General features: G+C 43.0%; 1 protein-coding gene across 6 annotated transcripts in view; it reads left to right on the top strand.

The window, feature by feature from the left end:
- Nucleotides 1–603: 603 nt before the first annotated feature.
- nfixa (nuclear factor I/Xa) overlaps nt 604–13,953 on the top strand; it is a 189,875-nt gene continuing 176,525 nt past the window's right edge. For all 6 annotated transcript variants that reach the window (XR_007427942.1, XM_049469463.1, XM_049469469.1 and 3 more), the window contains exon 1: nt 604–773. Coding sequence is in view for 5 of the 6 variants with exons in the window: in XM_049469463.1 (XP_049325420.1) it covers nt 771–773 (3 nt within the window). In the remaining variant the exon portion in view is untranslated. The remainder of the gene's footprint in view (nt 774–13,953) is intronic.

The following is a 13,953-nucleotide window of genomic DNA, read 5'->3' on the forward strand; positions in this document are numbered from 1 at the left end:
AGCAGCAGGACGAGGGAGAGGAAAAGATAAAGAGTGAGGAAGAGGAGGAGGAACAGAGTGACGGAAAGTAAACGCAGGGAGAGGTAGAGAGTGAAGGAAAGAAGGAGGAGAGGAAGAAAGCGGCGGTGCAGTTCGCACGAGCGCGGTTTTAAACTTCGCAAAATTCGCCTAATACAGATTTCTCCACTTTCGGACGGAGCGAATAGAGGAGAAGAGAGGAGGAGGAAGAGGAGGAGGAAGGAGGAGGCGGGAGGAGGTCCTGAGTCAGGGGATCGGTGGAGAGTGAAGGAAAGGAGGAGAGGAGGAGATAAAAAGGAGTACAGGGCGACGGGAGCGCCAAATAAAAGTTGCAAAAAAACTCACCCGAGCGAGGAAACGCGCTACAGCCTCCGCTTTCTGGACGCTTAGCTGGTCGAGAGACATAGAGAGAGAACTGGAGGCGGAAAAGAGAGAGAGAGAGAGAGAATGAGGAGGAACTGTGGGACAGCAGATACTGAACTCTAAACTCTACACACTCTCTCTCTCTGAAAATTTGGCATTTTTATTTTTTTCCCTTCCGGTTGCACCGAAGAAACAGATTCTCTCTCTCTCTCTCTCTCTCTCTCTCTCTTTCTCTCTCTCTCTCTCTCTCTCTCTCTCTCTCTCTCTCTCTCTCTCTCTCTCTCTCTCTCTCTGGTCTGGGACTGCTGCTGGAAGCTTTAAGGGGAAAGTGAGAGAGAGAGCATGGGTGTCTGAGGCTGCTGGCGAGCTTCCCCTCCTGCACAACAACCATGGTAGGTGCTGCTGGTGTGTGTGTGTGTGTGTGTGAGAGAGAGTGTGTGTCACTGTGTGTTCATTTATACAGTGTGTAAAGACATGCAAGATTTAGGATACAAACCTCATACTGATATATCTATCTATCTATCTATCTATCTATCTATCTATCTATCTATCTATCTATCTATCTATCTATCTATCTATCTATCTTTCTGTCTGTCTGTCTTTGTATATATCTGTCTGTCTGTCTATTTATTTATCTATCAGTTCCTGTTATGCAATTCTAGCAAAATAGTACATAAACCCCAGTATTAGGTTTGCAATGCATAAGTGAGTGTGTGTGTGTGTGTGTGTGTGTGTGTGTGTTTATTTATACAGTGTGTAAAGACATGCAGGATTTAGGATACAAACCTCACACAACCTCACACTAATATAACTGCTGGTTTTGCAAGTGCAAGTGCAAGTGTGTGTGTGTGTGTGTGTGTGTGTGTTAATACAATTTCTCATACAACCTTATGCTTCAATTAAATATAGTAATCTTAAAAAAAAATAAACTAAATCTATCTGTGATCTATCTATTGATAATATTAGGTTTGCAATGAATGAGTGTGTATGAGTGTGTATGTGCGTGTATGTATGTGTATGTGTGTGTGTGTGTGTGGCAGCGAAACTATGTGCATTTAGCCTTTCTTATAGAAACGGTAACTATTATGAGTAGTACTGCTATGATATATATTTTTTATTAATTATTCTTAAAATTATGTGTGTATATGTTTTTTTTATACAGTGTGTGTGAGTGTGTGTGTGTGTGTCAGTAAGAGAGAGAGCATGTGCATTAGGCCTTTCTTATAAAATCTGTAACTGCTGTGATTAGAACTGCTATAATATACTTTGCATGAACGTGTGTGTGTGTGAGTGTGTGTGTGTTTGCGCATTTAACATATAATGACTGACTAACTGTAGATTTGCAATGCATTTATTAATATTGCATTAAGTGCCTTCAGTTCAAAGTGAATTTAACAACACTAATAAATAGATAAATTAATTAATAATTACATTATAGTAATCTTTTTATTGGAGTAGTTACTGTTTAATTATGATTGTCTGTTTTAAGCAAAACATTATATTTAGAACCAAAAAGCAATTAGGAAATGCAAATTATATTATATAATATATTACATATTAACTAACTAACTGACTATTTAACTAACTGAAATAAATTAAATAAGAATGATCAATAATTTTAGTGTTATGATTGTATAATCATAATGATAGATGTTAAAGAACTACTGTATCAATAATAAATGCAACAGCAACAATAATAATAGTAGTTATTAATATCATACAGTATTTTTCTTATATTAAAAGTGTACTTTTCTCTCTATTTATTTTTGTTAATCAACATAATGCTATTATGATGTAATATAATATAATGTAATATAAATTTTAATTGAGATTCTTGTCATTTGTAATCTGCATCTCTTTTCTATCATCTATTATGGCATATATTAATAATTCGACAGGAAGAAAAATGGCGCGTAACAGCTCTCTGACAGAGTAATAAGTGTGTTATAGATCATTAGCCTGCGTTCATAGACCCGCAGCCTCGTCAGTGGCTCTATATCAGTGACAGTGATCTGGGCAGATGGGCCGGGTCACTGACGTCCACGGATTTACTGTAGATTCCCGCCATTCATACAGATAAGCAGATTCTGCACAGTCACACTCAGCCAATCACACGCACTGACAGAGCCTGAGATATGGACCAAAGTATTGTGATGTCTGCTCATTCACTTCTGCTCATTTCTTCTGAAATTAAAGATAGAAGACTCCACTTTTGTTGGAGTAACTGTCTGTACTGTCCAGGAAAAGCTTTCTACTAGATTTTAAAGCATTGTTATCATTGAAAAGTTACTTTATTTCAGTAATTCAGTTCAAAATGTGAAACTCTTATATTATATAGATGTATTAAACACAGAGTGATCTATTTTAAGCATTTATTTATTTTATTGTTGATGATTATGGATTACAGCCAATGAAAACCAATTGGTACTTTTGGCAGTGTGGGCAGTGTGCCAAGTCCTGCTGGAAAATGAAATCCGCACCTCCGTTAAAAAGATGTCAGTAGCAGAGGGAAGCATGAAGTGCTGTAAGTTTTTCTGGGAAAACAAAACTGCACTGACTTTATACTTGATAATAAAACACAGTGGATCAACACCAGCAGATGACATGTCTCTACAAACCTTCACTGATCATCAGTAAATTTTACATTTAATTAGGAAATCAAGGGAGCAGAGTCTGGAGGAAGAATGGAGAGACACACAGTACAAGCTGCTTGAGGTCTAGTGTGAAGTTTCCACCAATCAGTGATGGTTTGGAGAAACATGTCATCAGCTGGTGTTGGTCAACTGTGGATTTCATTTTCCAGAAAAGTACCAAAAGTTCCAATTGGTCATATATATATATATATATATATATATATATATATATATATATATATATATATATATATATATATATATATATATATATATATAAACATTCTAATTTTCTGAGACGTTGATTTTTTGGGGTTTTTATTGTCTGTAAGCCATAATCATCAACAGTAAAATAAATAAAAACTTAAAATAGATCACTTTGTATGTAATACATCTATATAATATATAGAGTTTTACATTTTGAACTGAACTACTGAAATAAAGTGATGCACCTGTAGATGTTGGAACATTATTTGTGAGGATTTGCAAGGTTGCATACAGCCACAAGAGCATTAGTAAGGTTAGATACTGATCTTAAATGAACATTTTCTGAACTCCAGATCATTCTAAGGGTATTGGATAGAGCTGCAGCCATTTAACCAAAGATGAGGGCCTTTATATACCCCCCTGGTTGACGCTTGGCATTGGTCATAGTGAGCCTGGGTCCATGTGGGTCTGCTCTAGAACATCCTGTTCTACTGGGCCTACCAACTTGTGTATATTGTTGAAAATGAATGTTCTTTAAGCATTCCTAGATTCTGGTTTCATTAAAACCATCCACTGAAACATGCCGTCTCTGTTTGGACTGCTCCAAAGAATCGTAAATTCAGCACCAGACTGAAGCAGCACAGCTCCAGAATGCATGTCATCATGATGATGATAATCTTTACCAGTGTTGTTTGGACTTTGGCCTCTGACTGCCAGTTTAGTAGGTTGGTGTGTGAAAGGTCTTAAAGGTAATGTATGTGTTGTTGTGTGTAATAACGGTAGTTATTGTAGTAGGTTGGCAGAATAGCTGGCGTTGGTTGGTGAGTAGTTAGGAGACCACTTCAGTTTCTGAATCAGTTTCTCTGATTTTGCTATTTATAGGTTTATGTTTGAGTAAAATCAATAATGTTGATTTATTTAATAAACTACAGACAACATTTCTCCCAAATTCCGAACAAAAATATGGTAATTTATAGAATGTATTTGCGGAAAATGAGAAATGAGAAAAAAGGTCATATTCATAAAGTTTTAAGAGTTCAGAAATCAATATTTGGTGGAATAACTCTGCTTTTAATCACAGTTTTCATGCATCTTGGCATCATGTTCTCCTCCACCAGTCTTACACACTGCTTTTGGATACCTTGATGCCTTTACTTCTGGTGCAAAAATGTAAGCAGTTCAGCTTGGTTTAATGGCTTGCGATCATCCATCTTTTTTTTCCATTTGTAAGTGGTCTCTTATTTGTTTTCCAGAGCTGTATATAGGGTATTGTAATGGTTACAATCATAATATATAAATCAATGACTGTTTTTCAAAAAAAGTGATGCCAACACAGCTCTAGTGGCGTCTAGACTGTCTGATTGACGAGGAGTTGAGCTGAGCTCTGGTACTGTAACTTGATGTAATTTTTTTTCAGAATTTTTCTAATTTTGTCAGCTGTATATCCCCTATCTCTAGTGATGCCCCAACACAAGGAGGGTGAAGACTAGCACATGCCTCCTCCGATACATGTGAAGTCAGACTCCGCCTCTTTTTGAACAGCTGCTGATGCAGCATCGCCGAGTAGCATCACAGCACACTCGGAGGAAAGCGCAGCGACTCAGTTCCGATACATCAGCTCACAGACACCCTGTGCTGATCGACATCACCCTCGGAGTGATGAGGGGACAGAGCACCACCTACCCAACTGTGCTCTCAGGGCTCCGGCAGCTGATGGCAAGCTGCATGATTGGGATTCGAACCAGCGATCTCTTGATCACAGTAGCAGCGCTTAGCTCCCTGGACCACACAGCTCCTCAATTTGACGGAAATATAAATGATTTAGTAATAAAATCCATGAACTGCACTTTTACTCATTGAACAAATTATGGGAGTTAACACGAGGTAACCGCATGGCCTCCATCTACATGGTTGGGCACATGCTTGTAAACACACATGTTGAAAGCTGTGCTCCTCAGTCCAGCACAGTTTTGCAGTGCAGATATTTCTAGTTACAGCTGAATTCATGCTTTTATTCCAAGAAAACAAACGCTCTTATTTACCTTTTAAAAAGCCATTTAAATGCCTGATTAAAGGGCCGATTACTGTTGTTTTGCTGTTTTCCTCTGGTTTTGAGTGCTTGGTGCTGGTGGGGGCGGGGCTGGTGACATCATGGGCCCTGCATTGTTTAATAATGCGATATATATTGTCGAGAAAAGAACCTTTGCAATGTAAAATTATTCCAATATTATGCAGCCCTAGTTCAAGGCAAAACATTTTTAGACAGGGCCTGAAGGAGGCCAAAGGGAAATAATGGGATAGATGAGGAAAGGAGGGGAGCAGGAAATTAGGTTAGAAGTAGTTAGTTAGAGGTTTTAGGAGAGTAAGTGCTCTTTGAAGATGTCACATCTGGTGCTGTTAGCTCCTCTGTTTCTCACGCACCCAGCTCTGACAGAGGTTCTCAGTCTAACAACTACATTACCCAGAACGCACCACCCGCTGACACGCACACACCCAGTCACACGTCACCTCACCTGCTCCAACCAGGAAGCCCCGAATATTAGTCTGGCACTATTTAAGGACACCTCTCACACACTTCTGTGCCGGGTATTGTTGGATTTTCCTCATTACTAAGCGTTACTCTCTATTGTCTCTGTTATCTTCGTGTATGACCTTGTTTTGTTTTTTCTCGACGCCGATTTTTGGATTATCTCTGATTGTGGATATTTTTGTGTATGACCTGGACTGTTTCACGTTTTTTGATTTTGGATTACCTCTGATGTTGGCCTGCTTGTGTTTGAACTCTGGACTGTATCTCACTCATGGTATGGTTATCCCTACGTTGCTTCTGTTTACCGGTGCTCTAACTTTGTTTGTACGACTACCCTTTTTTCTACCTGCTATTTTAATAAACAACCCGTTTTACTGCATCTGCGAGTGTCTGTATTCTGTGCACACCATGACAGAATACCCGGCCTCTCTCGATCAGACAGCAGATGCGGATATGCTAAGATCAGGGTTGTTTAATCAAGGCAGATTGCTCGGTCAGCACCAGCAAACACTCGCCGGTGTGACCCACGCTGTTACTGAGTTAGCTAGCCAGCAAGCTAACCAGCAGCAGCAGCTCTCTAGCATTCTCGAGCACCTCAAGGGCTTAGCTGTAGCTAACGCTAGCCCTGTAGCTAACACTAGCACCATTAGCTCTCCTGTCTCCGGCTTTCAGGTGTGCAAGCCGGAGTATTTTGATGGTTCCCCGGAGAAATGCAGCGGATTTCTCTTACAATGCTCCGTATTTTTTAGTAACGCTTCTCCCGCCTCAGACAAAGCTAAGATCGGCTTTATTATTTCGAGGCTGTCTGGTAAAGCACTCGACTGGGCTACGGCGGTTTGGGACACCATTTCTGAAACCAGCTATTCGGAGTTTTTGACTTTGTTTCGAGCAGTTTTTGATCACTCACGCTACGGACAATCCTCTGGAGAGCTTCTACTGGCGTTAAAACAAGGTCAAAAAAACTGTTGCTTCATATGCCATGGAGTTTCGCACTCTGGCAGCTGGCAGTGGCTGGAACAACGCTGCACTCATCTCTGTGTTCAAGAATGGACTTAACCCTGAAGTTTTGAAGGAGTTAGCATGCAAGGATGAATCCCTTACCTTGGATCAGCTGATTTCCCTCTCCATTCGGTTAGACCAGCTGCTCTCTCGCCAAACCAAGACCAACCTCCACGTACAACCCACTCCAGCAGAGCTACCTCACGCTTCATCAGACTCCACAGTGGAACCCATGGATGTTCAAAAGTCCAGATTATCTCCAGCGGAACGCCAACGCCGCATTCGGTTCCATCTTTGTCTCTACTGTGGAGAGGCTGGGCATCGCAAAGCTGCATGTGGTCTCCTGACCCGATCCGTGAAGGCTCCAGCCCTGGGAAAGCGCGTGGGGGGCTCTCCACGCGCTAACGTGGTACGTAATTCTATCTCTAATCACAAAGCTAAATGTTTTACGTTACCCGTTATTATCTCTTCACCCACTGGTATGTTCTGTGTCCCAGCGCTTGTAGATTCCGGGTCGGAGGGGAACTTCATCAGTTGGGACCTGGTCAAGGAACATGGCATCCCTACCCGTGACCTGCGCCGTCCCATTTCTATTCACGCGGTGGATGGGAAAACTGTACGCTCCAAGGCTATCACTCGTCAGACACTTCCCGTCGCTCTTCAAGCCAGCGCTCTGCATCACGAGGAACTGCCCCTGTTTGTGCTTCCCTGCTCTGAACACCCGGTGATTTTGGGCATGCCATGGCTCAAGTTTCATGATCCTGTGGTTTCCTGGACTGATGGTGATATTACGGTTTGGTCTCCCTCTTGTTATGAACATTGTTTAGCTCTTAATGAGTTAGCTTTACAGTCTACCTCGGTAGAAAGTCCTGACGCAGTAGATACTCCTGTTATCCCCTCTGAATACTCTGATTTTCTTGATGTCTTTAGCAAAGCCAATGCCACTAAATTGCCTCCACACCGTCCTTATGACTGTGCTATAGATCTAGTGGAGGGAGCTACGCTGCCCAAAGCTAGAGTCTATCCCCTCACCCTCGATGAAGAGAAGGCTATGGCAGACTATGTTGAGGAGGCACTCGCTCAGGGTTTCATCCGCCCGTCTAAATCTCCGGTTGGTTCAGGGTTCTTCTTTGTCAAGAAGAAAGACGGGGGGTTGAGACCCTGTATAGACTACCGTGGGCTTAATGACATAACTAAGAAATTTGCGTATCCGTTACCCCTCATACCCAGCGCTCTCGAGCAACTTCGTGAAGCTTCCTTTTTTACGAAATTAGACTTACGCAGCGCGTATAATTTAATTCGTATCCGTGAGGGTGACGAGTGGAAGACTGCCTTTACCACTACTAATGGGCACTACGAATATTTAGTGATGAGTTTCGGTCTCGCTAACGCCCCGGCAGTCTTCCAGTCATTCATGAATGACATATTTAGGGATATGATTGGGAAATACGTCGTCCTATTTATAGACGACATTCTGATTTATTCAGCTGATTTTGAGTCTCACGTGATCCACGTACGTTCCGTTCTCCAACGCTTACTGGAGAATAGCCTTTATGCCAAAGCAGAGAAATGCGAATTTCACCGTCAACAAGTCTCCTTTCTCGGCTATGTTATTAGCTCCCAAGGCGTCCTGATGGACGACACCAAAGTTTCAGCTGTCACTGACTGGCCCGTTCCGCAGTCTATTAAGGATCTCCAGCGCTTTTTAGGTTTCGCAAATTTCTATAGGCGATTTATCCGCAATTTCAGTGGTATAGCTGCCCCTCTTACTGCTCTGACCAAGAAAGCCACTAAGATCCTGAATTGGTCCCCCGAAGCTGAGCAAGCTTTTAATAAGCTTAAAGCTGCATTTGTGTCCGCGCCTATACTAGCTCACCCTAAGCCCGAACTCCCGTTCGTTGTCGAGGTCGACGCTTCTGATACTGGGGTAGGGGCTGTTTTGTCACAGCGTAGTGGGTTTCCGCCTAAAATGCATCCCATAGCCTTCTTTTCACGAAAAATGTCTCCTGCGGAGCGCAACTACGGCATAGGGGATAGAGAGCTTCTTGCTGTCAAACTGGCTCTCGAAGAATGGCGTCACTGGCTGGAGGGGGCCGCGCACCCATTTACTGTTATCACTGATCACAAGAATCTCGAGTATTTACGCTCTGCCAAACGTCTTAATCCTCGCCAAGCTCGTTGGTCATTATTTTTCTCTAGATTCGATTTCTCTATTTCGTTTCGCCCTGGCAACCGTAACACTAAGGCAGACGCGCTATCCCGAGTCTATACTGCTCCGGATAGCGCATCTCAGTCTTCCGAACCTGAACGCATTCTTCCTCCGGCCGTCAAAATTGCAGCTATTCGCTGGGAATTAGATGATCTCATTCAACAGAGTGTAGCGCACTCACCACCTCCTGAGGGGTGTCCCTCTCACAAAACTTTCGTTCCTGAACAATTCAGAGATCGTCTTATTAGCTGGGCTCACTCTGCTCTCACCTCGGGCCATCCCGGCGTTACGCGCACTCTGCAGCTAGTATCAGCTCGCTATTGGTGGGAAACCATGCGAGCTGACATACACGCTTTCGTCTCCTCCTGTTCCGTTTGTGCTCAATGCAAAACCCCAAAAACCCTTCCAGCCGGTAAGCTTGTTCCTCTACCTGTACCAGAAAGACCCTGGTCTCACATAGCTGTAGATTTCGTCACCGATTTACCTGTCTCCGAGGGTTACACCACAGTACTCACTGTTGTGGATAGATTTTCCAGGGGGGTTAAGTTTATTCCTTTCTCTGCCCTGCCCACTGCACTTCAAACTGCACAAGCCATTTACACACACGTGTTTAGACATTATGGTATTCCAGAGGATATTCTCTCTGATCGGGGCCCTCAGTTTACTTCCAGGGTTTGGAAAGCATTTTTTGAACATTTGGGTGTTCATGTTAGTTTAACCTCAGGGTTCCATCCCACTAGTAACGGTCAATGTGAACGTGTTAATCAAGAATTAGGCAAGTTTCTCCGTCTGTACTGTTATAAGCACCCCTCTGACTGGTCTCAGTTCCTTATATGGGCTGAGATTGCGCAGAATTCTCTCACTAACTCCACTTCTGGTCTCACACCGTTTCAGTGCGTTCTGGGTTACCAACCTCCGTTAGCTCCGTGGACAGCCGTGTCCTCTGAGGTTCCTGCGGTGGACGACTGGATGAAGCGGAGCGAGCAGGTGTGGGAGGAAACTCACCAGCAGGTTTCGGAGGCGTTACGCAAATACAAGGAGCAGTCCGACAGACACCGAGGCAGTACCCCCCAGTATCAACCCGGGGATCGAGTGTGGTTGTCCACCCGGGACTTGAGGTTTGAGGGGGAGTGCAGGAAACTTCTGCCTAAGTATATTGGGCCTTTCAAGGTTTTGTCTCAAATTAACGAAGTTACTTATAAGATTGAACTTCCAGCCCAGTATAGAGTCCATAATTCATTCCATGTATCTCTCCTGAAACCTCTTGTCCCAGGTCCACTCGCAGAGGGTCTTCCGGATGACGTACCGCCCGCGGCTGTGGAGGGGGAGGCTTCATCCACCTACGCGGTGAAAGAGGTGCTGGATTCTCGCAGGCGCGGCGGTGGGCTCCAGTATCTCATTGAGTGGGAGGGCTACGGCCCCGAGGAGCGCTCTTGGGTTGCTGCCAGTGATGTGCTGGATCCGGCTCTTTTGGCTGAATTTCATGCTAGTCATCCGGGCAAACCTGCTCCTAGACCCCGTGGGCGTCCCAAGCGCTCACTTTCCTCGTCGGTTCCGGTTCATCGGGGTTCCCAGCTCCGCAACCCCCGCCTGTCCGGCACCTCTGTGGCTACTCCTGTTCCTCCCGCCGGTACTCCCTGTCCGTCGGGTGGTCGTCGTCGTGGTCGTCCTCGTTCCGTTCCCGTTCCGACTCCCTCGGGGGGAGGTACTGTCACATCTGGTGCTGTTAGCTCCTCTGTTTCTCACGCACCCAGCTCTGACAGAGGTTCTCAGTCTAACAACTACATTACCCAGAACGCACCACCCGCTGACACGCACACACCCAGTCACACGTCACCTCACCTGCTCCAACCAGGAAGCCCCGAATATTAGTCTGGCACTATTTAAGGACACCTCTCACACACTTCTGTGCCGGGTATTGTTGGATTTTCCTCATTACTAAGCGTTACTCTCTATTGTCTCTGTTATCTTCGTGTATGACCTTGTTTTGTTTTTTCTCGACGCCGATTTTTGGATTATCTCTGATTGTGGATATTTTTGTGTATGACCTGGACTGTTTCACGTTTTTTGATTTTGGATTACCTCTGATGTTGGCCTGCTTGTGTTTGAACTCTGGACTGTATCTCACTCATGGTATGGTTATCCCTACGTTGCTTCTGTTTACCGGTGCTCTAACTTTGTTTGTACGACTACCCTTTTTTCTACCTGCTATTTTAATAAACAACCCGTTTTACTGCATCTGCGAGTGTCTGTATTCTGTGCACACCATGACAGAAGAGCTCTGTCTTCAGGAGTTTATTTAGGATAGCGACAGATTCTCCTGATCTGGTAGTAGAAGTTAGTTAGTTAGAGGTGTTAGGAGAGTAAGTGCTCTTTGAAGAGCTCTGTCTTCAGGAGTTTATTAAAGATAGTGAGAGATTCTCCTGATCTGGTAGTAGAAGGTAGTTAGTTAGGGGTGTTAGGAGAGTATGTGCTCTTTGAAGAGCTCTGTCTTCAGGAGTTTATTAAAGATAGTGAGAGATTCTCCTGATCTGGGAGTGGAAGGTAGTTAGTTAGAGGTGTTAGGAGAATAAGTGCTCTTTGAAGAGCTCTGTCTTCAGGAGTTTATTAAAGATAGTGAGAGATTCTCCTGATCTGGTAGTAGAAGGTAGTTAGTTAGAGGTGTTAGGAGAGTAAGAGCTCTTTGAAGAGCTCTGTCTTCAGGAGTTTATTAAAGATAGTGAGAGATTCTCCTGATCTGGTAGTAGAAGGTAGTTAGTTAGAGGTGTTAGGAGAGTAAGTGCTCTTTGAAGAGCTCTGTCTTCAGGAGTTTATTAAAGATAGCGAGGAACGCTCCTGATCTGGTAGTGGAAGGTAGTTGGTTCCACCATTGGTGAAACTAGGTATACTCAAATTTTATTTCTACTTCATACTTCACAACAAACACTACTTAGTATTACTAGCTATTAGTATGCAATTGGGACGCACCCACAGTGTTCTGAGTTAGGACTATATGTACGGTTGCCAGGAATCAGAATGGATGGCCTTTATAATAATAATAATGGTCTAGAATGAGCATTCCGTGGTATTTATTTATCTTAATCTTCTGGCATTTCCTCTCAGACCGCAGAAGTGTTTTGACTAGCTCTGACATTTTGATTATTTTTTTTTTAACTCCATAATCTCCTCCAAAGTGATTTGAGGACAGATTGACATGCCCTCGCAGGCATTAAGTCAGGATTTCTATCTGAACCTGAATTGGCCTCAGGCTGAGCATTTTTTCATAATGACAAATGTATTTTATAGCAGGCGACGTCCCATTCAGCCCCGGCACACCTGGAAGAACCGTCCCGGGGAAACGGCAGCGATCGCTCTTTGATATGAAGATGAAGAAAGCTCAGCTGAATCGAATTAAGAAACGATGCTTTTGCATAACCCATAAACTTCACAGCTTTGCTTGGAGCGAGGCCCGTCCTGAGGACAAAAGGTCACCCAGTCTGATCTGTAGTCGTAGACACGCTCTTCCTCCTGCTCTCTATAGGGAATTTCAGAGACTTAGTTGCTTAAAAACGGTTTTGTGAGGGAAGAAACATATATGGACAAAAGTACTGTAATTAAAAATATCCTGCTCATGTACTGCTCCCAGTTTATCTTGCTTTTATTGGAGTAACTCTCTCTACAGTTCAGAGAAGAAGATTAGACTAGATTTTAGATCTAGATTGCAGTGAGGATTTGATTGCATTTAACCACAAGAGCAAGAGTTAATTGTCTTGAGGTTAATTGCCCCATCAGTACATAACTAATCTCATCCAAATGTATTAAACAGAGAGCTCTGTCATTCCAGAGAACACAGTTCTACTAGTAAGAGACAAAAATGATAGATAAAGTATTTTCTTAATATACCTTACAGTACGTTTCTTAATAACAAATGATCTTTGTTGATTTACGAACAACTGTTCATGTGCATGTGAATGAAGTTCTTAATAACTTTTTTATAAGCCTATTAATCTCAATGCTCTGCCTGTATCTCCAGGGTCAGCTCACCAACCAATCAGCACACAGCGTTGTTAAAGTGTAAAACTTGTTTTCTGTAGATAAACTGAAGTATACAGGCATGCTTTCTTTGCTTTTTAAGTAAATTACATTATTCTACTGTATATTTTTTTATCTATTTTTTAATTTGATGTTTTCAGCTCCATTCAACGCCATTCATAAAGGACTCACTTGTGGGCTCCCTCTAGAGCTTAACAGTCATTTTATAATATAACAGGGGTACAGAAAGTGGTCAGACTCTGTTTTGGACGGGTGTTTTGGACCCGTGGTTTTCTTTATTAGTATATAACCACTGCTCTTGACTCCCAGTCGCCATCTGGGTCAGATATCTAGCATGCCAAATATTTGCCAGGCATCTGCGAATTGTCGGTGGTGGCTCTTTCGTTTGGAACTAAATAAAATGTCAGTAGCAAAAAGAAAGCAGTGGTGCACTAATTTAGAAATTTAAAAGTCTTTCTTGAACAGTAGATGCTTTTATTACCGTATTTTTCGGACTATAAGGCGCACTTAAAAACTTTTAATTTTCACAAAAATTGACAGTGCGTCTTATAATACGGTGCGCCTTTTGTATGGATTTTACTCGTCAGGTTGTAAGGAGCAGTAAACACACACTCCGTGCAGCGTTATAGAGAGTTTCAGTGCTATACAGAGTCCAGAGCCGTGCAGCTCCGAGGCTGAGCAGCAATAGCATTAGCTAGCTTATTCACTGTTCAGAGATCAGTATTATCTAAATTTTACCCGTCAGGTGTAAGGAGCAGTAAACACACACTCCGTGCAGAGCCGTGCCGCTCCGAGGCTGGAGCAGCAATAAATAGCATTAGCTAGATGCTAACCGCTTAGCTAGCTAGCTTTTTCACTGTTCAGAGATCAGTATTTTCTAAATTTAGCACTTTTAATACTGCTGGAGCAGTATTATTAGAGTTAGATGCTAATCGCTAAGCGTTCACCGTTCAGAGGTGAGT

Source organism: Astyanax mexicanus, chromosome 21 (assembly GCF_023375975.1).
Source record: "Astyanax mexicanus isolate ESR-SI-001 chromosome 21, AstMex3_surface, whole genome shotgun sequence".
Classification (NCBI taxonomy): domain Eukaryota; kingdom Metazoa; phylum Chordata; class Actinopteri; order Characiformes; family Acestrorhamphidae; genus Astyanax; species Astyanax mexicanus.